This window comes from Euprymna scolopes, chromosome 10 (assembly GCF_053919585.1).
Source record: "Euprymna scolopes isolate OS-2025 chromosome 10, ASM5391958v1, whole genome shotgun sequence".
NCBI classification, from domain to species: Eukaryota; Metazoa; Mollusca; class Cephalopoda; order Sepiida; family Sepiolidae; genus Euprymna; species Euprymna scolopes.
The window spans coordinates 20,983,817-21,009,997 of NC_136491.1; the positions used below are offsets into that span (position 1 = coordinate 20,983,817).

The 26,181-nt window shown below is 31.9% G+C and overlaps 1 protein-coding gene across 1 annotated transcript; it reads left to right on the forward strand.

Moving 5' to 3' along the window:
- Nucleotides 1-1,473: 1,473 nt before the first annotated feature.
- Nucleotides 1,474-25,976, forward strand: LOC145286376 (flavin-containing monooxygenase 5-like). The gene is made up of 4 exons (XM_080135306.1): nucleotides 1,474-2,124; nucleotides 21,636-21,935; nucleotides 24,090-24,641; nucleotides 25,926-25,976. The coding sequence occupies exons 1-4, from the start codon at nucleotides 1,783-1,785 to the stop codon at nucleotides 25,974-25,976; spliced, it is 1,245 nt and encodes a 414-aa protein (XP_079991432.1). The 5' UTR covers nucleotides 1,474-1,782.
- Nucleotides 25,977-26,181: the final 205 nt, after the last annotated feature.

Below are 26,181 nucleotides of genomic sequence, written 5' to 3' on the forward strand. Positions count from 1 at the left end.
TATATATATATATATATATATTTTCATAGACTTTGGTTTCGATTTTGATTCAAGTCATATGGATATATTTTGTAAGTGCTTGCTGGATGGTATTGTCAACAACATTCGTACTCTGCGCTTCTAAAAAGACCTTGACAGCCCTTGGTTTGGTAGCAACCATGTCCATGCATGTACTTCTGATCTACATTTACTCAAGAATAACAAAAAAGCAATATAAGAAAAGTCGCATATATATATATATATATATATATATATATATATATATATATATATATATATAGCTTTATATATATATATATATATATATATATATATATATATATATATATGTATATATATATATATATATATATATATATACATATATAAAGCTGGCAACAAGTTGTGTGCTGCACCTTTTGTCTCACCGTTTCCTTTGACATCACACAGTATTAATAACTTCCACAAACTGGTTAAACCTCCGTATCAACGGCTTCACTGCATCAGCATGTGCACTCCAGCGAGTTGTGACAACATCTTCGCTGTAAGACCTGCATACTTTACTAACACACCCCAGTGATGGGTCGACAGAGCGAAAAAAAGGTGTGCAATGCCTCAAGACTTCCAAAAAATCTTACACAAGAGGGTTTATTAGAAAACGAATGTTTCCCACAAAGGTTCAAAGAATGATTAAACAAGGTACAAAAACGGTTCTTGGATTAATGTCCTTTGTTTTTAAACGTTTTTGATGAGTGTGGAAGGGTATGACTTCCAAAATTTGGACGATCTTATTTATAACTACACGTTAGGACAATCAACCAATGAGAAGCTTCCAACCTCATTATAAAAATATCGAATTTTGGATTCAAATCAGTTCGCTATCAGTCTCCATCTTAACACGACTGAATCACTGCTAATCTGGTCTACATTGATTCTTTGCCCATTTAATGCCGCCATCTTTGTTCTAGAGTATCACTCAAGATCATAACTGCATTGATTTATTACCTGCTTATTCTGGAATGGCTCGCTCCCTCTTTTGATGATATCAGGCACAGGAGTTTGCCACGATGACACATCGTTGAATGGTGACAAATTACTGGTAGTGCTGGTGGCTGAGGCTTCAAACTCTTCTTCTGATCGAGCTGCAGTTGCTGTATCATAATATTCTTCAATATCAGTGTGTTCTGTGTCGCTGTCTGGCTTTCAAACTGTTTTTCGTGCATCTTTCTTTCAGCTTCAATAAAATCAGAACTTTGGACATTAAAGGCTCTTTCCTGAAGTAGATACAGAAACCAGAAACTGTCCGAAACCCACAGAAGTCGACATTTCAAAGGAAAATGTTCAGGTGGAAACCAAGTAAAAAAAATTATCATTATCAAATTATCATTTAAAATTATAAAACGTTCGGTACTTATGTATTTTTGTTACCGTGCTGAAATAATATTATTTTGAAAGCCATTCTTAAAGTGGGAATAGGAGGATGTTTTGTAACAATTATGTGCTTCCACCTAATGATTTATTTAAAAGAGGGTGCTTACTGTTAAAGATATCGTGAAACGTTCTGTTTAAAATTAAATAGTTTAAAATTAAAAATTGTTGTTTAAAATAAATAAGTAAAAAGTGAGAGAAAAAAGATATCGTGAAAAAAAAAGATCGTGAAACATTTTAAAATAAGTAAAAAGTTTATATAATATTGCCATGGTAACGTACCGGTGATTAGGGAAATTAGTTTTTTATGTGATAAAGGGTTCGAGATTATTTTTCCACCTAAACTACAGAAGGACCATCTTAGTGGCCAACATCATGTCGTCGTCTGCCTCTAAAAGTATTGCTGTGATCGGAGCTGGTGCTAGTGGCCTCCCTGGTATTAAATGTTGTCTCGATGAAGGTTTGAGAGTTGTCTGTCTAGAGAAGAGTCGTTATGTCGGTGGTTTGTGGAGATATTCAGAAGACGAGAATGAAGTTGGACGATCTACTGTGATGCGTTCAACCATCATCAACACCAGCAAAGAGACGATGGCCTACAGTGATTTCCCACCTCCTGGCGATTTCGCTGTTTATATGCACAATACACACGTCGTGAAATATTTTGAGCTTTATGCGGAAAAATTTAATTTATTGAAGCACATTCGATTCTCCACTGAGGTAAACAAAGACGCTTTTTTTATTTTTTTTATAAAAGGTCACTGTTCAGAGGGAGACAACTCCAATTTATTAAGAGATTCGTTCACTTTTTCATCTCATAATTTAGGACGCTACTATAACGATATTTTTTTTAAATCAAAACATAAAAAAAAAAAGCTGCGACAATTTTTTTTTTAATTTAACTAAGTTGATACTATTAGTAATACAAAATGTAGTCTTTATGTTACTTTTAAGAAAATCGTTTTTGTTTTCATGTCAGTTTTTTTTTTATTTCGACTACATTACAAAAATGAAAATGTAACAATAGTTGTAGAGGAATTATTTTTTCATCTCCTAATTTACGATAGTTTTATTACCAACGATATTTTTGTTACCAACAATATTTTTATTACCAACGATATTTTTGTTACCAACAATATTTTTATTACCAACAATATTTTTATTACCAACAATATTTTTATTACCAACGATATTTTTATTACCAACAATATTTTTATTACCAACAATATTTTTATTACCAACAATATTTTTATTACCAACGATATTTTTATTACCAACGATATTTTTATTACCAACAATATTTTTTATTACCAACGATATTTTTATTACCAACAATATTTTTATTACCAACGATATTTTTATTACCAACAATATTTTTATTACCAACAATATTTTTATTACCAACAATATTTTTATTACCAACAATATTTTTATTACCAACAATATTTTTATTAAGTCAAAACATTAAAAAAAAAAAAAAACTGCGGCGTTTTTTTTAATACAACGAAGTTGATAACATTAATAATACAAAAAAAAAAAAACAAAACAAACAAAAAAAACGTAGTCTTTATGCGACTATCAAGAGAATCGTTTCTGTTTTCTTTTCACAATTTACGACGCTAAAACCAGCGATATTTTCATTAGATGAAAATATTTGAAAAAGAAAGTTGCGGCAAGTTTTTCTATTTTTTTTTTTTCAACTATATTTTTATTAAAAAGTAAGTATTATGGCGAGGTTCTATAAAAAAATTAGTCTTTAATCTTAAAACCCAAAGAATGAAAACATTACAAAAGAAATGGAATTTTTACGAATACTTTTTTTTTTTTTTAATTAACACATAAATGTTATGGTAAGATTTTTTTTGCGAAAATGAAGGAAAATGCAACGATAGTTGAGGAGGAAATTGTGATTTTAACAAACAAACTCTTTAATAAAACAAGGGTGAATTTTTTTTTTTTAAGCTGTGGCGACTTTTGTTTTTACTGTAACAAAGCTTATAATATTAACACCAACATCTAATTTTAACATTAAAAAAATCGTACCATAATATATATTTGTTAATTTAAAAAAAAACACAAAAAACAACAACAACAAAAACGTAGTCGTAAAAATTCCATTTTTTTTTTTTGTAATGTTTTCATTATTTGGTGTTTTAAGCTTAAAGACTAATTTTTTTTATAGAACCTCACCATAATATTTACTTTTTAATAAAAATGTACTTAAAAAGAAAAAAAAATAGAAAAAGTTGCCGCAACTTTCTTTTTCAAATGTTTTCATCTAATGCAAATATCGTTGGTTTTAGCGTCGTAAATTGTGATATGAAAACAGAAACGATTCTCTTAATAGTCACATTATTAATGGTATCAACTTTGTTATATTAAAAAAAAAAATTCGTCGCAGCTTTTTTCTTTATGGTTTGATTTAATAAAAATATCGTTATAGTAGCGTCCTAAATTATGAGATGAAAAAAAATGAACGAATCTCTTAATAAATTGAAGTTGTCTCCCTCTGAGCAATGATCTTGTTTAAACAAGCGCCTTTATTTTTTTGTATTTTATTCATTGATATGATTTATTTACTTTCACATAACAATTTCATTTTTTTTTTTTTTTTACATGGTAATCACCACACCACTTATCAAGGTCCGGAAGCCACTCGGGGATAAGGGTTATTGCGCATACAGTAATCAATGGGATAATATCATTAGTAATGGAGATTGTCAAATAAATGTTATGGTAAGATTTTTTAGGAAAATGCAACGATAGTTGAGGAGGAAATTGTGATTTTAACAAACAAACTCTTTAATCACACAAGGATTGATTTTTTTTTTCTTTTCTTTTTTTTTTTTTTTTTTTTTTTTTTTTTTGAAGCTGTGGCGACTTTTTGTTTTACTGTTAGAAAGCTTATAATATTAATGACACCAACATCTAATTTTAACATTACAAAAATCGGCGGACGTTGGGAATCTGAGCCTTAAGCCTTACCTTATAAATTTTACAATTTTCACTTTTTTAAAACTTTTTTCTTGTTAATATCATCCAATAGAGACTTATGTCTCAGATAAAAAAAAATAATTTTTAAAGTCATTTTTTATTTATTTATTTTTTTTTGTTATCTAAAATAACCGGACGTAACTCAGCGTTCACTAACAATTTAATAAAAGAAACACGGGGAGTGCTGAAAACGAATATCAGTTAAATTTGTTTTATGATGTGAAGAAATTACTAGGTGGCCAGAAAGTGGGTGCTCATTTTACGTTAAATTTATATAGGAAAATGATACCCCACTTTTTGAAAAAGTAATTTCTTCATATCATGAAAACTACTTATCTGCCTCAAATTTAAATGTGATATTCGTTTTCAGCACCACCGAAACCTATTAAAGTCGTCATTTTAAAGTTTTATGAGGAGTTTGGAAAGAAACTTGACACTGACCTTTTATATTTTTTATTTTTTTATTTTACTACTTTTTTAAATTAACAAATAAATGTTATGGTAAGATTTTTTTTGCGAAAATGAAGGAAAATGCAACGATAGATGATTCTTTTTTTTTTTTGAAGCTGTGGCGACTTTTGTTTTTACTGTAACAAAGCTTATAATATTCACACCAACATCTAATTTTAACATTGCAAAAATCGTACCATAATATGTATTTGTTAATTTAAAAAAGTAGTAAAATTATTAAAGTGTTTTACTTAAGGAGGCGGTTTATTAGGAATTTGTTTATGTTGGACTTAAAGACTTCCAAGTTCGCCGAGAGCGTTGTTCAAATGTTGAAACTCTAACTCGACTTTTTATTTTATTTTATTTATTTATTTATTGTTAGTAATTTATTTATTGTTAGTAATTTTTTAGGTGATGGGGGGACTTTTTATTTTCTGATTAGTTACTTATTTTTATTTATTTATTTATTTATTTATTATCATTATTATTATTATTATTATTATTATTATTTTTTTTTTTTTTTTTTGTAATTCAATTTCTGGGAGTTTGACTAGCTAATGAAAAAGCGCTATCTAAATGGAAGCAGATGATATTCGAATTGGAAGAAAGCGATTAAACCAACAAAAAAACTGACAAACAAATATATTTTCAAACTCGCCAAACATAAAAATGACAGACAAAAAAATAAATCTATGCATGTTAGAAAAAGAAATGAAAACATCGATGCAGACAATATCATATTGTCAGGAGAAGACATTGCTGTCCCAAAAAATGAGGTGCAACAATTGTAAACACAAATGTTTGCTTAAAAAAAGACCATGTGTGTTGGAGATTCCAACAACAGTAAGAATCATTTATTTATGAGCGTTCGAAATGGCAACCCTAAAAATATCTCCTCTACCCCATCTCCTCCATCTTTGCCGTTGATGACCGTTCAACAGTCGACTGAAGTAAAAGATTCCTAAGGAAATATCCTCATCTCAAGAAAGTTCTTCCGCCGACAATTAACAACTGAAAAATTTTTTAAAAATTTGTATTTTTAATTTCTGTGGACCCCCCATCCCCCCCAAAACTTGAATGAACAAAATGTCTTGAAAATAAAAAAAAAACAAGAAAAAAAATACGGTTACAAAAAAGAAAAGAAAAAAAACCTTGTACTTACACCTAACAATTATACGGTTAAAAAAATTTTTCTTAAAAAAAATAAAAAAACAAACTTTGGTACTAGTGCAGAGAGTGATCCAAACGTAAATAATAACATTATTATTTAAAAAGCCATTCTTAACATGAGGAGGGTAGGGTGTTTTGTACCCATTCTATACTTCAACCTTACAATTGAATAAAAAATATACCATAAAACTTTAATTAAACTTGCTAGAAAACTACTAACACTCGAAAGTATCCTGTACCTCTATAAGGCAACCATTCGCCCATGTATGGAGTATTGCTGTCATATTTGGGCTGGTGCGTCGGCTACTAGTCTCTCGCTCCTTGACAGGGTTCAAAAGAGAGTCGCAAATCTGATAGGCCCTAAACTGGCATCTAAGCTTCAGCCTCTGTCCCATCGACGAAACGTTGCATCCCTCTGCCTGTTCTACAAGTATTTTAATGGTGAATGCTCTGATGAACTGCAAGCACTTGTGCCCCCACGACGTGAACACCCTCGACAGACCCGACAAGCTGCAGAATCCCACCCCCACACTGTAGAGATCCCTAGATGTAAAAGATCTTTCTACTCCAGTAGTTTCTTCCCCAGAACCGCTAGACTTTGGAATTCCATTCCAGGTCACTGCTTCCCCAACTGTACTGACATGCAGAAGTTCAAGTGCAACGTGAACCAACATCTTGCTGCCCAAATCCCTACATAGTACCCCAGTAGTTGTTTCCCCTGATAGTAGCCCCCTACACCAAAGTGGCAATGTGCCTTGTTTAGGGTGAAAATGTAATAAAAAAAAAATTAAAAAATACGATTTAAAAAATAACGCGGATCAGTAAATGCACTAGCACCCAAATTTCTGTTGATAAATATTTTGCAAAAAAAAAAAAAAAAAAAAAAAAATTAAATTAAATACTAAAATAAAATAGATAAACATATTTTCATTTTTCAAAGTAGTTTTTTGTTGTTGTTTTTGATTATTTGCATTTTATTCCTCGGTTTGTTTTGTTTTTCATTAATCTGTGTCTGTTATGACGCTTGGCTGACACCGATGATTGCCGGTCTTGCCCGATTCATGTTTGACGGGAATTCACGAGAATTCGAGTCAAATTATGCAAGAGTACCCGACAAATTGAATTAACTTTTGGTAAATGTGGTCTGGTAGACCAACACACATCCTACCTTTAAAAACTTGAATTCTGGGGATATCGTATTTAAAATTGAGGCCGGTAACAAGTTTTCACGATATTTCAAAAATACTTTTCCGCATGTTATGTCGCTATGTGAATTAGCGGCCGTATTTTTTATACTGTGTGCAGAAACGGGGAGGGGGGTGTTGATGCAATGAAATTACAAGATAGCGTGAAGCTAATCTTTATTATTATTATTATTATTATTATTATTTAAAATAAGTGAAAAAAAGAAAATAATCTCTTCTTTATCTTTCTTCTTTCTTCTTCTTCTCTTCTTCCATCTGTTCTTCTTTTCTTTCTTCTCTTCTCTTCTCTGTATATATAAAATGAAGTCATTTTTCCCCTCCGAGTTTGACCTTAATAGGATTAAAAATCGGGACATTACATCCAAATGTAATATGCACAAACTGCATCACATTATCTGAGGTGTGCTATAGGCATATTATCTCTCCACTACCTCGCTGATCCTAGATTTCTACATTGTATCTGGTGAGAGTTCACTACCAAAATCGATTAGGATAAGTAGTAAACTCTTTTCTCTATTAAATTCCTCCTTCCATCGCCACCTATTTACACCATTCGTGCTCGTTCACAAGAGACAGTTACGAATGCACACCGGCTTCGGTATTTAAATAAACTCGATTGGAATTTGGGTGAAACGCACTAAGCTTACTTTTAAGTTGCTTATTTACCATTTACGTCCCAAAATTTATACACTAAAAACAAACAAAAAAGGTTTCTTTCCATTTTCTTTTTTTTTTTTTTAAATAATCATATAATACATCATTTCCGGTTTTTTTTTTTTTACTTCGTTCCATGTTTTCTTCTCTGAAATGGAAAATCATCCCAAAGTTCAGGGGGTATCAGCCAATAAACACACAAAACAATACTGCTCTCTCAGGTTCTTTCTTAGAAATGCACGCCTGTGGAACCCTGTTCCGTCTGCCTGCTTCCCACCTGACTACAACTTGGATGTCTTCAAGTCCAACGTTAACAAATTCTTAATGAACCGCCCTCTTAAGTAAACACTTCATTAAATCTCCACACTAACGTACTGTACTTGCAATAACCCTTATCCCTGAGTGGCTCCTGGGCCTTGATAAGTGGTGACCACCGTGTAAAAAAAAAAAAAGAAAAAAGGTTATCACCAAGTGGGTCACCCACTTTTTTTTGCGATGGAAACGGTCTGCAGAATCGTTTTAAGCACACCGAAAAATACTTTTGTTTGTTTACATGTTTTACAACCTTTACATACGTAACATATAATAACATACTTATTGAAAATGTGATCATGTGCTTAACAAATTAACAAAATAAACTGCAAGAAAAAGTTGGGAAATGATTACATGTCATTTTTTTATTTAGCATGAAAAACATTGACCAATACAAAATGATATTTTCCGTACTTATGTAGTTTATTATTAGGTTATTATTTGAAAAACCATTCTTAATGAGGAGGTGAGGGTGTTTTCTAACTATTTTGTGCTTCTGCCTTAAAAACATATAAGAAGCCAAAATTTTACTTTTTATGGTGCTGAAATAATCCCTTTTTTTTTTTTAAATTTTTTAACAAATTTAATCTTGACAAATAAGATATCGTGAAATTATACAAAAAAAAAAAAAAAAAAAATTGATGAAAGTATACGTTAGTCGATTGTTGGGGTTTTACATTTTTTACCATAAATTCTTAGGTTAAAGTTTTTTTTTTCTTGGTGATAATGCAGAGAGTGATCTGTGCTATTTTTTTATATCGTATTTCCAAGTTTAATTAAAGTTTTATCATATGGTTTTTATTCAATTGTAAGGTTAAAGCAGTTCTTAACATCGGGAGAATTGTGGTATTCATTCCAAAAGCCATTCTTAATATGGGGAGGTTAGAGGCGTTCTTAATATGGGGATTTTTCCATTACACCAAATCCAGCCACAGCAACGCGTGGCAGGTACAGCGAGTAAATAAATAAACTAAAACATTGCTTTTAAAGAGACACGTAATACAATTTGATTAGGGAGATATAGATAGAGATACATTTATACATTTTACTATCGGTGGTTCTTATAACATATATCTTAGCACATATATTTTAGAGATGAGAATTTTCAGTTCTTTTATCACAGGACGAACAGTCATTATATCTTGATAGAAAGTGAGACACATTTCTTAGATGGCGGAGAAACACATTGCTTAAAGGATGGGGTTTATGCACAAGTTCATTATTACGATGAGTGGACACAATACCTTTGTTTGTAGAATGACACAACACAAGATGGCAGTTACAAAATGATGATGCTTCTTTTATTTCCTGACCGGTCAATGATTTCACATCAAGGAATTAAAAGTCCTACATGATTTCAACTTCTAACCTTTCACCTCCAAAGGTGGATTCCTTCTGACCAATGTCAGCTCTGTCTGTCCGACTCTGTCCAACCCTCTCCCTTTCTCCCTCGACTCCCTCTCTCCGATTCACTAACCAACTATATTGAGAACTCATCTCTTAGCCATGACGTCATTGCATGCCCAACAACGTGTCCTGAACTCACGTGCTTGTTCACACATATCTCCAACAAGAATTCTCTAACCTATTTTTGGTCTAACCTATTTTTCAATATGTTTAACATTTGCTATTGTTCGTTTTCAAATTCCTTATTTTAATTTTATTTTCATAAGCAGAATTGAATCATCAAATTCCTTTTTCACAATAACATTTCTAAACAACGAATTCCTTTTCAACAAACATATCTGTTATTTACTTTAAAACTAATAATTGGAATACTCCCGAATCTTAATTCCAAACCTAGCTTCCCAGGTTCGAATTCCTGGACTATCCTATCTCATTTTTACTTACGTACAAGAACAGGAGACCTGTTCTCGTAACACGAAAATCGCATTGAAATTTTGCAGAAATAAGTAGTTATCGAGATATAAAAAGTTGTATTATGCACTGTATTCTTTGGCGGCCATCTTTGTTACTCGCGTGCGCGCGCCATAAACCAATCTACTCACCTATGACTGACGCTGCCACCTAGCAGAAACAGTAAACACTTTTCTTTCTGGGATTTGCGCCCCCCCGCCACCTAGCAGAAAAAATCCACTTTTCTGAAACCGAGAATGTCCCCCCCCCCAAATAAAATGATGCCTGCAAAACTAAAAAAAACAAACTAAAAAAGTTTTTGAAAACAAATTTAATGACTTTTAAGGGGGTTCTTTTTCTCATTATGAAGTTCTACTTCATTGCTGTCTGACTTACGGTCCATTTCTTTCCCAACGTGTCACGTAATTAGAACCCCCTCTTATTAGTCATTAAATGTATTTTTGTTTAACATTTTTTTTCTCTTAAGATGATACTTAAGTCTGTAATCTATGATAATCGTCGAAAAAAAAAAAAAAACTTAGAAAAAGAGGTGAAAAACGCGGATTTTTAAGGGGTGGGCAATATAGTACAGGTCCGCCAAAAATCCACTTTTCTGAGACTGACACTGCCCCCCCCCCAAGAATTGATCATTTTTTTTGTCTTTATATCTCGATGACGACTTGTGTCTGCAAAATTTCAGTGTGATTTTTGTCTTCAGCATAGTTGAAAACCTAGAAAAGCCGTCATTTAAAAAAAATTGTGGTAAATAAAATAAAAGAACATTCAAATTCAACACTCAGCTTTAAAATTACTTTTATTGGTTTCGGGTATGCTGAAAACGAATATCACATGTAGATGATCGTTTCTCCGTTTGTTGGGGCCTGTCAGAGCGATCACGAAATTCCGTTTGGAAATGCCCTCCAAAAGACTAAATTTGACTAGCAAGTCTTTCTCAGTTACTTTTTTTGTCGAACGATTAAAGTTTCATCGATTTCGACCTCAATACTTTGGCAGAAAGATCACCAGTCAACAGTGGAACGGGTGGAAATGCCTAAATTTCCATTAACGTTTTGTGATCCGCACACTTGGTTCCAAAAATAAACACGCTTTGGCGCCACTGGTACTGAGCGCACTATTAACAAATGTATTTCTCCGCGACCAACAATCCACAAATTTCTATAAAATTGTGACTTAATTGGGTTTTCGACTATGCTGAAGACGAAAATCTCATTTAAATTTTACAGAAAAAGTAGTTTGCGATGTATAAAAACCTGTATTATAAAATTTGCACACAAGCCTGCGTAAACCAAATTCACAACGATTTTTCCGCCCGAACAGTTACATCGCTTCATACAGAATACCACTAACACTTTTTCACATTTTTTTTATAAGAATTTCATTTTTATTTTTCTTCACTTCAAAATATCGCAGGACATTTTTTCCACATAATTTATCATAAAAAGTTAATTTCTTGCACATATTTTATAAGAATTTTTTGCACATATTTTATAAGAATTTCTTGCACATATTTCATCATAAGAATTTCAGAAAAAAATTCTGTTCTATAAAAATCTATAATAATTCCAAAAGTGTTTTATTAAAATTATATTTTCTTCAATATTTCATTTAAATTATTTATTTGTTCGAAAAAAAAAAAAAAAAAAACCCCAAAAAACAAAAAAAAAACCCAGTTCTATTGTATAAAAATTCAATGTTGCTTTAATTCTAAAATTGTTTTATTAAAATTGAATTTTCTTACGAATTTTTTTGTTCAGAAAAAAAAAATCTTGTTTGTTACTTATTTGCCGTTTTTTTTTACCAAGATATCTTAATACCCGGAGTCCGCGGAAAGTTTAAATGTGATGTTCGTTTTCAGCACACCCGAAAACCAATAAAAGTAGTAATTTTTTTTTTTTACATGGAGGTCACCACTTATCAAGGCCTGGAGGCCACTCAGGGATAAGGGTTATTGCATGTACAGTAATCAATGAGATAGTATTGTAGTAATCATTAGTATTGGAGATTTGATAGAGTGTCTTACTTAAGGGGGCGGTTTGTCAGGAATTTGTTTATATTGGACTTGAAGACATCCACGTTGACGTCAAGTGGGAAACAGGCAAACGAAAGAGAGTTCCACAGTCGTGCACTTCTGAGAAAGAATCTCTGCTCATGGAATCTACGTTTGGATTTAGGCACAGATAAAGAGTGGGGAAAATTTTTAATTTAAAAGATGAGTGTTGAGTTAGAATGTTCTCTCCTTATAATTTATTCACCTTTTATTTTTATTTTCTTGCGAACCTGAAATATTATTTAGTAGCACATATTTAACATGGAGAGGGGATGATGTTTGGAAAATTTAGAAAATTGTCCTGTTGGACCGAATGTATAAAAATGACCAATTTTTTGGAATTTAGGAAAACTCGTACCCATTTGCTAGATAGGAAAACTGGTCTCTTATCGAATAAATAAGCGACCAGTTTTCCTACTTAGCAAGAAGGGACAAGTTTTCCGTGTACGAGTTTTCCAGAGACGAGTTTTGCGGGCACCATTTTTTTTTTTTTTTGAGGGGGGGGGTTCTCAGTTTCAGAAAAGTGGATATTTCTGCTAAATGGAAGGGGGGGGGAGCAATGGAGAAGGAGATGAATTCCTTAAAGGAAAACAATATTTTCACTCTGACAACCCTCCCCGAAAACAAAAATTTAGTTGGGTGAAAATGGGTGTATAATATAAAAAAAGATGACAAAAATAATGAAGAATACAAAGCTAGATATGTTGCCAAGGGGTACAGTCAGATAAAAGACATAGAATACCATGAAACATATGCACCCACCACAAAAATGACCACCATCCGAATTCTAATGCAATTTGCTGTGCAGTATGATTTGATAATTCACCAGATGGATGTCGAATCATCATACTTAAATGCCAAAATAGACTGTAATATTTTCACCCAACAACCCGAACGATTCATTACTCCAGGCAATGACGGGCTTGTTTGGAAATTAAACCACTCTATAGTCTAAAACAGATCGGTAAAAATTGGAACGATCTACTGAGTAAAGAACTTCTACAAGAAAAATTTAATAAAAGCACTATCGACCCATGCATGTTTGAAAAAGTTGATAAAAATAAAAGAATTATTATTCTCGTATGGGTTGATGATATCTTGATTGCCACAAATAACTTAGACACAGTAACGGAAGTCAAGACCCTACTCAAACAAAAGTTTGACATGGAAGATTTAGGTCAAATCTCAAGATTTCTTGGTGTGAAATTCATAGTCAAACCAAATGAAATAGAAATGAATCAACGGACATATACTGAGAAAGTATTAGAAAATTTTAATATGCTAGACTGCAAACCTAGACTAACACCCTGTGAACAGAAATTAACTTTCTCTAAAGAAGCAAAGTCCTTTGATTCCACAAGGTACAGAGAGGCTATAAAGTCTGGTTTACTTATCTACTTGCATCAGACCCGATATTTCATGGGTCGTAAATAAATTATCACAGTACAACCAAACTCCTACAACTGAACACTGGAATGCAGTGAAGCATGTATTCAGGTATCTGAAAGGGACTTTAAATTTTTGTTTATCTTTCAGGAAATATGAAGGCGGCTTGAAGTTAACAGGATTTACCAATGCTGATTGGGGAAGCTCTGAAGACAGAAAAAATACATCGGGTATTGTTTTTCCCTAAATGAGGAAGGACCTGTTATTGCCTGGAAAAGTAAAAACTAGTCTACTGTAGCTCTATCTACACGTGAAGCTGAATATACGGCAATGGCAACACCAGCCATACAGGAAGCACAATATCTACTGCAATTAATAAACGATATGAACAATACAAAAGAATGGAAGCAACAATATATTCTGACAACCAGAGCGCAAACTGCATTGCAAAAAACTCTATCATAAATCAGCGGGTAAAACACATAGATATAAAATATCACTACATACGGGACAAAATAAACAATGGTACAATCGAACTGAACTATGTGCCTACTGACAAAAATACGGCAGACTGCTTCAAAAAACCCCTGGCGAGGACCCGCATGGACTGTGTAAAATTAAAATTATCAGGATGTAAAGTTTAAGCAGGGGTGTTAAGAGAGTAAACTTAGCATCCTGAGTTATGCCCCTTTGGTTTGAGAACTCTCCCCTTAAGGAGTCATGTTTCTTCCTTTTCCGGTGTTAACCTTCTTAAAATAAAGATGCTGATAACCTATCTCCACCTGTGGACCTTCCTTCTTTTACTGACCACCACATATATTTAACATGTCTACTTTAACAATTTTTTAAGGATTAAGCGACGCTGGGTCATGTCGTAAAAATTTGCGCTATTTTTTAATGTTATAGAATTAATTCAAGCGGATTTTTTTTTTTAATTTGTCCTTTTATGCAAAAAGAATATTACTGAATTATCATCTCGAAAATAGCTATATATCCAAAAATTACGAAATTTTATCAAGTAGAACCATCTACTATTAGTTTTTTTTTTTTTGTTGCTTTTTTTTAATCATAGATATTACACAGCAAGAATCGGTGGGTGACATTAACATTGCAAACAGGGTCGCCAGACTATAATAAATGTTTGAAGCCAAATTTTTTAGGGAAAAAGCCAAAACAAAAATGGCCAAATTGAAACCTGAAACAACGCTTTTAGAAACAAAAAATCCAAAAAGGGCCAAATGGAAATTTTTCTGTATTAATGCTATACTAGTTGGGACCTGTGAAAATTCCACAGGGGACTCATATGTGATATATTGATGTTGGCATTCTGTAGATGTTCAGCGTAAATGGAGACGCTCTGATATTATTGTAGCGCTTTTGTTAAAACTGCAAAAATATTTATCTAAGCTAGCAGAGACGCCAAGCGTAGCCCGGTCATAAAGTATGCTTAAATATGATATTTTAATTCATGCAGATTTCATATATATTATTATAGAGTTAATGTTCTATCGATGTTTATATATTATAAAGTTGCGATTTCAAAAATAAGAAAAATATATCCAGATGATTTGAGTGCATCAGCTTGAATCAAAACCAAAACTTATGAAAAAAAAAAATTATATATATAACTTGAGTTCTTTCAGCTATAATAGAAACCGAAATCAAAACTTATAAAAAATTCTTGGTAAAATTATTTATTACAAGAAATGGAAGTCCATAACAATTAAATGACAGTAACTCGGATGTAAGCGTGATGAACAAAATAAATAACACACTTGCTATCCTATTAATATATAGATAAATAGATGAAGAAACAATGCTTATATTGAAGATGTTACCTGGGCTATATTGAAGATGTTAGCTTTCAAATTTTAAAATTTATTTTCTATAGTTTTTATACCTGGGAATTTAAGACGTTCCCTATGAAATTGAAATCATGGGCTTTCTATATATGATTTTGGGGAAATTAATTTTGTTTTTAGATAAATATATTTGTGCTAAGGAACTGTAAGAATACATTTTACAGTTTACTTATTTTTTTAAAGCGCTCTAGAGAACTTTAAAAAATATTTGAAAGTGTTATATATAATGAATTATTGATAAATTTGTAGATGAGTACCCTAATTTAAATCATACTCCTTCAAAATATGATTCTTCTTTTTTAGGCAATTACATGTCGGAAAAAAAAAGACATTATTTCAGAATTTAGAGTTGGAATTAGTTTTGCATGTAAAACTAATGCACATTTATAACCCAATTCGAACCAATCGTTTATCCAAATAACATTTTAAGAGTATATAAACCGATTTCTTTTAGCTAAGTGAGATAAATTGTGGGTGTGTTTTGGGGGCGAGGGATTGAAAAAAAACTTCATTAGCTCTACCACAAACCCTAAGGCTATGTGGCAACAGTTCCCCCGAATTCCTCTCTTAATTTTATCATTAACCTTAAGTTCAGTTGCCCTCCTAAAAAAAATAAAAAAAAAAAAAATGAAGAATTTACATCTAAGAACTAAAATTATTAGATGCAATTAAAACGCCATCTGGTCAAAAAGTGAGCAATCATGTTGCATTAAACTTGTATGGAAAACTGATCACTTAATCTAAGTTTTTCAGAGTGTTCATACTAGTGCTGGCTGGGATGATTAATCAGAATTGGAAATCAGAAAAATCGGAACTTTTTGGGGTTTCAGAACTAGAACAAGTATAGCCTTTTTCCGATTCTAAAAACGATTCTTCAAAATTTTTTTTTTTTTTGACAATAAAATAAAATGCAACAAACATGATGATTTATTTATTAGAAGGTTGTTTATTCTTATAGCATAAGACCAAGGGCCACAAGATAACAGATTAGGAATCCCAATATCAAATTTACCATTAGACTCTCAAGTTTAATGAAATTTTTTGTTAAATAGTAACTTATGGTAAACAAAGTAAATATTCTAGAGTTCAATTCCTACTCCACTATCAAATCTTTTAAAATGTTCAATCATTTTTTATATTATGAGATTTATAATGCTAGAACAAGTTTCGCTTTTTATTTTGCTGGAACCACTCTCACTTTTGTCGTTGTCTGGTCTCTGAAATGTTTTATCGTATTTTTTCAGTTTTGGCAGAAGTTAAAAATACAGATGAAAATTTCACTGAGTTTTATCAAATTTTTGGATACAATAAATAAAAGGAAACAATTTAGAACTTTGTCAAATTAAAAAAGCAATTTACATTTAAAAGTACCAAAATTCACCCCCAAAAATGATATACTACATTTTTTAAGAGATTATGCACGAACACATTAAAAACACAAAAAATTATTTTAGAATTTAGTGTGTGTGTGTGGGGGGGTGATTAGTTGCATGTATTAATTGAATGTAAAATGATCCCTATTTCTGGCTAATCTTAATTTTTAGGGAGGTTAAGTTCGACTAGCAAATTTTTCATATTACCACCCAAACTTAAGGGTATAAGTAGGAAAGTGACAAGCTACTAAGTCTCATCCCTTTACAGTAGAGATCCCTAGGTACAAGAAAGCTTTTTACTCTAATAGTTTCTTCCCCAGAACTGCGGGTCTTTGGAACTCCCTTCCGGGATTCTGCTTTCCCAACTGCAATGATATGCAGAAGTTCAAGTGTAATGTTAACAAACATCTTTCTACTCATCTCCCTTCATAATGACCCCGCTAATTAAGTCCCTAATAGTAGCTCCCTGCTTCAAAGTGGCACTGTGCCTTGTTTGGGGTGAAAATTGAATAAAAAAAAAATAAAAAAACATGAACATTCTTTGATAAAGGGAAAGCACAGAATAGTTTTAAAAAATCCTCCCTTCCCATGTTAAGAATGGTTTTCTGAATAGTAATGATTTAGAAACTCATTCTTAACATGGGAGAGAGCGTTGTTAACTATTATGTTCCTACACAATACTTGTATTTTGCGATTTTCAATAAATTGTGAAGAAAATATTTAAAAAAAAATAGAATAATATATGCTTGTAATATACACGACCCCCTAAGTGCATTTTGTACGTTTACAAAAATATATGGATTTATTTATGGATTTATTTAACAACTGGCAGATTAAATCGTAATGTAGGAACTGTTAGATGTGTTATTATTAGGGCTATGACAACAGCATATTCTTTTCATTGTTTGGACTCTCTAGTATATATCCAACACAGTTATACACAGTTAATCAACCGAAAACCAAATCCCTCTATATAAAAGCATATAAGATATTAAGGGATACACACTCGAGAGTCAAAACAATGAAAAGAATATGCTGTTGTCATAGCCCTAGTTATGATTAAAGTCTAATGTAAGGAACTTGTTTATCTCCCAAACTGTCATGACTGATTTTTTCCCCCTTCAGTGAAACGAAAAACTCGGTATTTTTATTTTAGACTTTGCCCAACACAACTACACACAAGTCTAGATGAGTAATGAGTTCAGAACATTCACACCAGTTGAGTATCCAAACTGGATTGTATATAAATATAAAGTATTTTATTAAAACAAAGCAACTTTATTTTGGAGATCAGAATTGTTGCTCATTTTCTATCCCTATATTTCTTTTATCACCCACTAGTCCCCACTCCCACTTAGAGATTGATTTGCTTGTTTTCAGATTTTACAATCCTGAAAATAGTGAACAGGTTACACTTAGAATGGCTTTGATAACTGCAAATCTCAGCCAAATTCGGAATTTGTCTTGGGAATCACGTTAAATTCTTGATGTCTCCACTCTGCAAAAGTACGAAAATATAATATTAAAATTTGTAGCAAAAACAAAAAAAAAAAAAAAATGTAGTTGGTAAAAAAAACATTTACCTTTTGCTTCCACGTTGTCAACGGGAAAAATAAAAATATTTTTTTGTTTTTTAAATTAAACATCATCACATTGGAAATAACTAGAAAAAAAATTTAAATAAATTATAGATTTTTTGGTGGGTTAGATATATGTAACATAAAATGATCACCTAATTCTTCACAAAATAGTATAAAACATAAGTAGAATTTCTTTTTTGTGTTTATTTTAGCAAACTCCCCCCACAATGCTTTATTTTTCTAGCAAAAAAAAAAGCAAGAATGTTAAAAAAAATACTCTTTCTTAACCTCACATTGACCATAAGTCCATATAAGCAATCTATATATCTATAAATGTGAAATTGTCTGTATGTGTGTGTACATTTCCCTACCAAACTACTCTGTCAATTTTCAGACTACAGACTCGAGATTTGACAAAAGAGGTATTGAGATTTGGGCAAATCTTTTTAATTGGTTTTCAGCCAGAAATTTGGTTGTCAAAGGGTCAACATACAACAATTTGACTTTCGAAAACTCTACCAAACTCCTCCGCCCATTTTGAGTCTAAACCTTTGAAATTTTAGATGTAGGTTACTTGGACATGGATTAAACATTTTAATTTGATTTAAGCCCAAAACAAATGTTAAGGGGTTAAAGTTTTTAAAAGGTGAGGTTGTTTGCATAATCCCCAGTGTACTGCCCTTACCACTTAGTCGTGTCTGTTCTTGTATTTCTTTTGGGCCAGTTTGCTGCATTCATTTACTATATGGTTTATTGTTTTGTCTCTTAGTCCACAGAGTCTGCATTTACTGTTTTCTTGTGTTTTATTGATCTTTGCTTTGATGTGGTTAGTTCTTATTAGGTTATCTTGTGCTGCGATTATCAGGGATTCAGTTCCTCGGTTTATGTGTCCTTTTTAAATCCATATCCAAGTGTCTTTGTTATTCTCATTTTTTGTTATCCTTATGTATCTTCCATGTAGTTGTTTTTCTTTCCATTTTTCTTTTCTCGTCTTATCCTTTGTCTCTCTGTTTTCTGTTTTGTTGATTTTCTCAGTGTTTCTCGCTGTCATGATTATCCTTTCTGTGGTTTGCGTTATGTATTTTTCAAATTCTTTTTTTTTTCATTCACACAATCTTCTCTACAAACTATTCCTCTCCCTCCTTTTCTGTTCACGTAGAGTCGGTCAACATCGTCCTTTGGGTGTAGTGCATTGAGCATGGTCATGAATTTCCTGGTCTTCTGATCGAGGTGTCTCAGTTCTTCTTTGGTCCATCTTATGAACGGTCTTGAGTATCTTATTAGTGATACTGCCCATGTATTTATACCTTTTATTAGGTTTTTGCTATATAATTTAGTTTCTAGAAGTTTTCTTGTTCTCCTGAGGTATTCCTTTCCAATTCTCACTTTAATTTCTGTGACTTTGATGATATCTGCTTCCAGAACTCTCAGGTATTTATAGGCGTCTTGTTCCTCTAGTGCCCTCATCTCCGTTTGCTTGGGTAGTTCCATGCCTTCTGTTCTCTCCATACCAAACTTCATTTGTATATCCTGGCTGAAGATTCTGGTAGTGTTTATTAGTGTCTCTAGTTCTTTTTCGGTCTTTGCAAAAAGTTTCAGGTCGTCCATGTACATTAGGTGGTTCATTTTTTTCCTCTGTATTTGAAAATTGTATCCAGCTTGGTACTTTCTCAGTAATCTATCTTTATTTATTGCTTAGAAATTTTGCTTTCAGTTTCCATTCTGGCTGATGGCATGCAAGTCACAATTTTTTTCTTTTTATAATTTTTTTTTTTTAATGAATTAAAATATAAATTTTACGACCAGCTAGCTGTCTGTTGCATCACTTATTTCGTACATTAGTCAATGCCAATCTATGCACAACTTGGGGAACTTACTTCTGAATTAGACGTAAACGGTGATCATGAAACAGTGACTATGAAAAGAAGTTACAATGCAAAGAAATAAAAGATCATAAAATTCCTACATGCATGTATTAGGCTGAGAAGAAAGTTCTTGCGGAATTTAAAATTTTAATTTCAAAAGATGTAGTTTCAAATAAGTTTTCGTTATAATACCTTTACTTTAGATATAATTTTGAAGAACGTTTTTGTTTTACCTAATCGTTTAAATTATGATCGTTTTAAAACAAGTATGTCTTCTTTTGAAAAAGTTGAATACAACATGGAATAAAGCAAATTTTCATAATTTTCTTATTTCAATTCAAGCTAGGCCGTAAAGCTGCTGAAACAGTTCACGATATCAATGAAGCATTTGGCCCAGAAACCACTATTTACGACATAGAACAATGGTGGTTTAAGAAATTTTATGACGGCGACAAAAGTCAATCAGGAGCCAATCCATGCATAACTGTTAGAAAACTTGCTTCTGAATTAGACATAACGCATACAATGATTTTCAATCACTTAAGAGAGATTGGAAAGACAAAAAAAACCCTGATAAATGGGTGGCTCACAACTTGAACGACAACCAAAAGAAACGCCGTTATGAAATGTCATCTTCTCTTCTTTTAAGCAAGAACAACGCATTTCTCAACCATATTGTGACTTGCAATGAAAACTGGGTTCTTTACAACAACCAATGACTCTCAGCTCAGTGGTTAGATGCTGACAAAACTCCAAGACATTTCCCAAAGCCCGAGTTGCACCAAAAGAAGGTCATGCTGACTGTTTGGTGATTTGCAACCGGTTTCATCCAGTACCGTTTTTTGAATGGAGGCGAAACTATTATGGCAGGGAAGTACTGTCAACAAATGGATGAAATGCATCAGAAACTTCGACAACAACACCCAGCATTAGTCAACAGCAAAGGCCCAATTCTCTTCCACGACAATGTCCGATCACACGTTGCTAAACTGATCCTGCAGAAGTTGAACGAATCAGGCTCTAAAACTGTCTTATCCGCCATATTCTCAAGACCTCTCACCCACCGACTATCACTTTTTCAAGAATCTCAACAATTTTCTGTGTGAGAAATGCTTCAAAAAACCTAAGCAATATCAAATATGCCTTGAGTGATTTCACTGTCACCAAAATACAAGATTTTTACATTATTGGCATAAATACACTTGTTTTGTGTTGATTCTGATGGTGCTTAGTTCGATCAATACCTTTTTGTTTGAACTGAGATATGTTCATCTAAATTTAAGTTAAAACCACAAGAACTTTCTTATCAAACTGATATAAACACTTTTATTTTATTTGTTGATCGCTCATTAATCAAAACATAACATCTTGAAAGATTACTATTATTTTTTTAAGATATTTTTTTTACTTAAAAAACAAACAATTCCTTAACTATCATATTTTCTTTCTTGTCAGGTCTTAAAAATTGAAGAAAATGATGATTTTGAAAGTAGCGGTCAGTGGAAGGTGTACACAAAAGATTTGACCAGTGGTCAAACCCACATTGAAATATTTGATGGCGTTTTGGTTTGTACAGGCCACCATGTTTTCCCGAATATTCCACATATTTTGGGACAAGAAAAGTTCAAAGGTCAAATTTTGCATTCGCAGCAGTATAAACATCCCAAGAATTTTGAAGACAAACGAGTTGTGGTCGTTGGAATTGGAAACTCTGGGGGAGACATCGCTGTTGAACTTGGTGCTGTTAGTCCGCAGGTTTGTAATTATTTTTGTTTTCTTTTGATTTGGCTTATTTCAAATTTTTTAAAATATTTTTTAATTTTATGAACTAAAGTAGCCGTTTAGTGAGAGTGGTTATAAAAAAGAATGATATTCCATTATAGTTTCATCATTATAAAAAGAATATTTCAATTTTTCATAGTTTCATAAAAAAAAAGATATTTCAGTTTTTTATGGTTTCATTATCATAAAAAGAATATTTCTTCAATTTTTTATTTAAAATTTTTATAATTTCATTATTATAATAAATATTTCCGGTTTTCATAGTTTCATTATAAAAAAATATTTCAATTCTTTATAATTTCATTATTATAAAAAAATATTTCAATTCTTTATAATTTCATTATTATAAAAAAATATTTCAATTTTTTATAATTTCATTATTATAAAAAATATTTCAATTTTTTATAATTTCATTATTATAAAAAATATTTCAAATTTTTATATTTTCATTGTTATAAAAAATATTTCAATTTTTTATAATTTCATTATTATAAAAAAATGTTCCAATTTTTTATAATTTCATTATTATAAAAATATTTCAATTTTTTATAATTTCATTATTATAAAAAAATATTTCAATTTTTTATAATTTCATTATTATAAAAAATATTTCAATTTTTTATAATTTCATTATTATAAAAAATATTTCAATTTTTTATAATTTCATTATTATAAAAAAATGTTCCAATTTTTTATAATTTCATTATTATAAAAAATATTTCAATTTTTTATAATTTCATTATTATAAAAAATATTTCAATTTTTTATAATTTCATTATTATAAAAAGATGAATGATAAATTTCCTTTATTGACATTACATATTTTGTCATAAAGAGGAGGGAAGAATTTATTAGAACAATTTGTTTCACTCGGTATTGTCTGGGATAAAAAAAATTATATGATGACAGCCTTAATTTTGGTAACTGATATATTAACTCTCTTTGAACTATTACCTTTATCAGCATTACGTATCTTCTTGATATGTTGAAGAGAGGAAAGAAAATTATCGCATTCATAGAAACTATTTGTTCCACTTTGTGTTGTTCAGGATTAATAATCATTATCCTCATTACTTCTAGAGGTACTTTGATTTTAGCATGTTTCTGGTAGTGCTGATAGGGTTTCCTTACTAAAAGTCCAGCAACATATTTAATAAGATGACATAAACTTTTGTAATGTTGCCATTGTCCAAAAGCAATATAATTGTCATTATCAACATCATTTCTCTTCATACTTTGATTTTAACCATACTTTTGGTATGGATGTGAAGGTTTCCTAACAAAGGTTACATTACTATATTTATTAAATGAAACTTTGGTTCTATTCGGAGTTGTCTAGAACCAAATAAAATGTCATTATCAACATCATTTCTCATCATACTTTAATTTTAATGTACATTCAGCAATATGGTGCAGGCCTCTTTACTAATATTACAGAATCATATTTCTGAAATGAGGCAGGAGAAGAGAAATAACAGAGACTTTTGTCAAGGAGCAATAAAATTGTCATTATATTTGGTAACAGAATCGTTTCTTCTTGGAGTTTTCCAGGAGCAATAAATATAAATGATGACATTTTCTTTGAACTAATTTCATTGTCAACAGTCTTTATTTGCATTACATCTTAGACAGGGCCACTGCATCGATTCAGATTTTTTTCCTTTTTTTCGTTTTTTCATCTTGAATCAAGATTGAATCAAGAACTGTCTGCGATTCCTCAATTTCTCTAGACTCTAAACTGTGGAACTCTTGAACTGACTAGAAAACGCATGTGTGTCCTTATTTTTTATATTTGGGGATGGGGTGTGTGTGACTGATCTCCGACTGAATGCACCTGCAAGCCAACGCATCCACAACACATCAGAGTGTTGTTGGGTTTGATGATTCTTAACTTTTTGAACCCCATCGCACTCAACGCCATCCCACACTAATAGCGCTATTCATTTCCTTGACTCTATAACAAGAGGAGATAAAGAGAAGGTTGAGGAGAGAGAATAAAGGATGTAGGAGGAGGAAAGAGAGAAAGAGAGAATTTTCAATAAAAGATGTTGCACATACTATTCAACTTCTATTTTGTCTATGTAGCCCAGTTATTTATATTAATCTTGTAAATATATTTCTCTTCAGGTTTACCTTAGCACTCGGAGAGGTGCTTGGATTGTGAACCGTATTATTGAAAAGGGATTTCCGTTTGACATGTCTTTGACAAAAAGATCCGTGAAAACATTTGGACGTCTGCTGCCTTCATCGTTTCTCGCATGGTATATGCAGCATCGATTGAATCAACGTTTTGATCATGATCTTTATGGGGTCAAGCCAGAGCATTATTTCAATAACCAGCAACCGACAATCAATGATGATCTGCCAAACAGGATTATCTCAGGACGTGTTCGGATCAAACCAGACATCAAAGAGATCAGTGAAAAGGGTGTCTACTTTGTTGATGGAAGTTATGTGGATGCAGATGTGATTGTCTTAGCCACGGGCTATCAAATCAAGTTTCCATTCATCCCCAAATCTGTGTTTGATATCCAAAATAACAAAGTTCAATTTTATAAATATATGTTTCCACCTGACAGAAAAAAGAACACACTAGCCGTCATCGGTCTTATCCAACCATTGGGATCTGTCATACCAGTTTCAGAACTTCAATGTCGAGTCGCAGCACGTGTTTTCAAGGTAAGATGTATTTTTTTAAAATTGTTTATTTATTATGTTGGATATTGGATGTGTATGCAAAATAATTGAGAATGATATGAAATAAAAGGTCAGCAAGGATCAAATTAATGAACATGAGGTGTGGATTGCTTGATTGCAAAAAGTAATAGACAGATGTGATGTCACATGGTTTAAAGAGAGATTGTGAGAGAGTGAGGAATTGATCCATTTGAGGGCATACAGTGTGTAGACATATAAAGTGAAAGAGGCTGACAAATATATTAATTAGTGATTTTGATCACTCTTTCTCTCCCTTTGCTACTGTCCCATATCAGTGATTCAAAAGAAAGATCAAGTTGAATAAATATCCACTGTCTTCCATCAGTCCTTGTCAATTGAATGCCTACTAGATACCCTCCTCAAGTGTTTAATGTCTTTCTCAACAAAGTTTTTTTTTTTCAGAACACTCTTGCACGAGGATACTTACAAGTAAACCCTTCAAAATAACCGTATTTGCAGCACAAAATGAGATTTCCTTTGTATAGCTATCCCGCATCAGCTGATACAAGGAATGGTACACCATTCTCCAGATGATGCCATTTATAATTACAACACTAAACTGGATACTCCCCAGGCTAAGGATTTTTATCTTGGGGCCCTAAAATCAAGAGATTAGACTATTCCTGTAATGATCCGGTCCCTGTTGATTTTGACATGGGAGTTTAGTTCGGTGCAGTTCTACGAAATCCACCCTCCTAGCTTGAGAAGGGGTTAGTTTATTGCTAATCGCCTGAGGCGCCCTCACTGGTTAATGCTGACGGGGCTTCTCCAGACACTTTTTGCAAGTCAGAGTGACCCTCTTCGGGGGCGTTAACTTCTCAATCCCACTTTCTGACCCTAGTGTCTAAGTTTTTGCAGTGGGAGATAACTAAACAGCCTCCACCAGACTAGATGAATTCGTTATCCTAGAATCCTGTAAGTACAAGAACTGGTCAATGGAGGAGAGGAAGATTAATGGTATTATCATTTTACTTAATGTTTGAGAGGTAAACCAGACGTTTAATGGAGTATTCAAATATTTATGTATGTCATATAAAGATCCAGTGTTAGAGGTTCTTTTGATTTCTGAGAACTTCGATTGAAGTAAAATGAAATAAAAAATCGAAAACATTTAGTAACCTATACAATTTACATAAAACAATTGTTTCATTGTATTTTTATTTTCTCTAAAAAATAAAAAAAATTCCCATAGTGTGACTTTGTTCTTGCTTTAAATGTTTTATTATTCTTTTTTCTGTTTGATAGTGTCGCTCCAGTTTCATTTATCTGTTTACAGAACCTCAATTCACTGTATGATCAATCAAATTACTAGCTGAAAATGCGTCACCATAAGCCCTTTTTCAAATCATAAGCTTTATTTACAAAAATGTTTTTTTTTATTTGTTTAAATATTGAAAATTTTGCTTAAAATAAAAATTAATTGAATATAAAATCAGCAAGTTGATTACATATTTTAAATATAAAATCTCTAACATCTCAATTTACAAATTAATTGAAATAT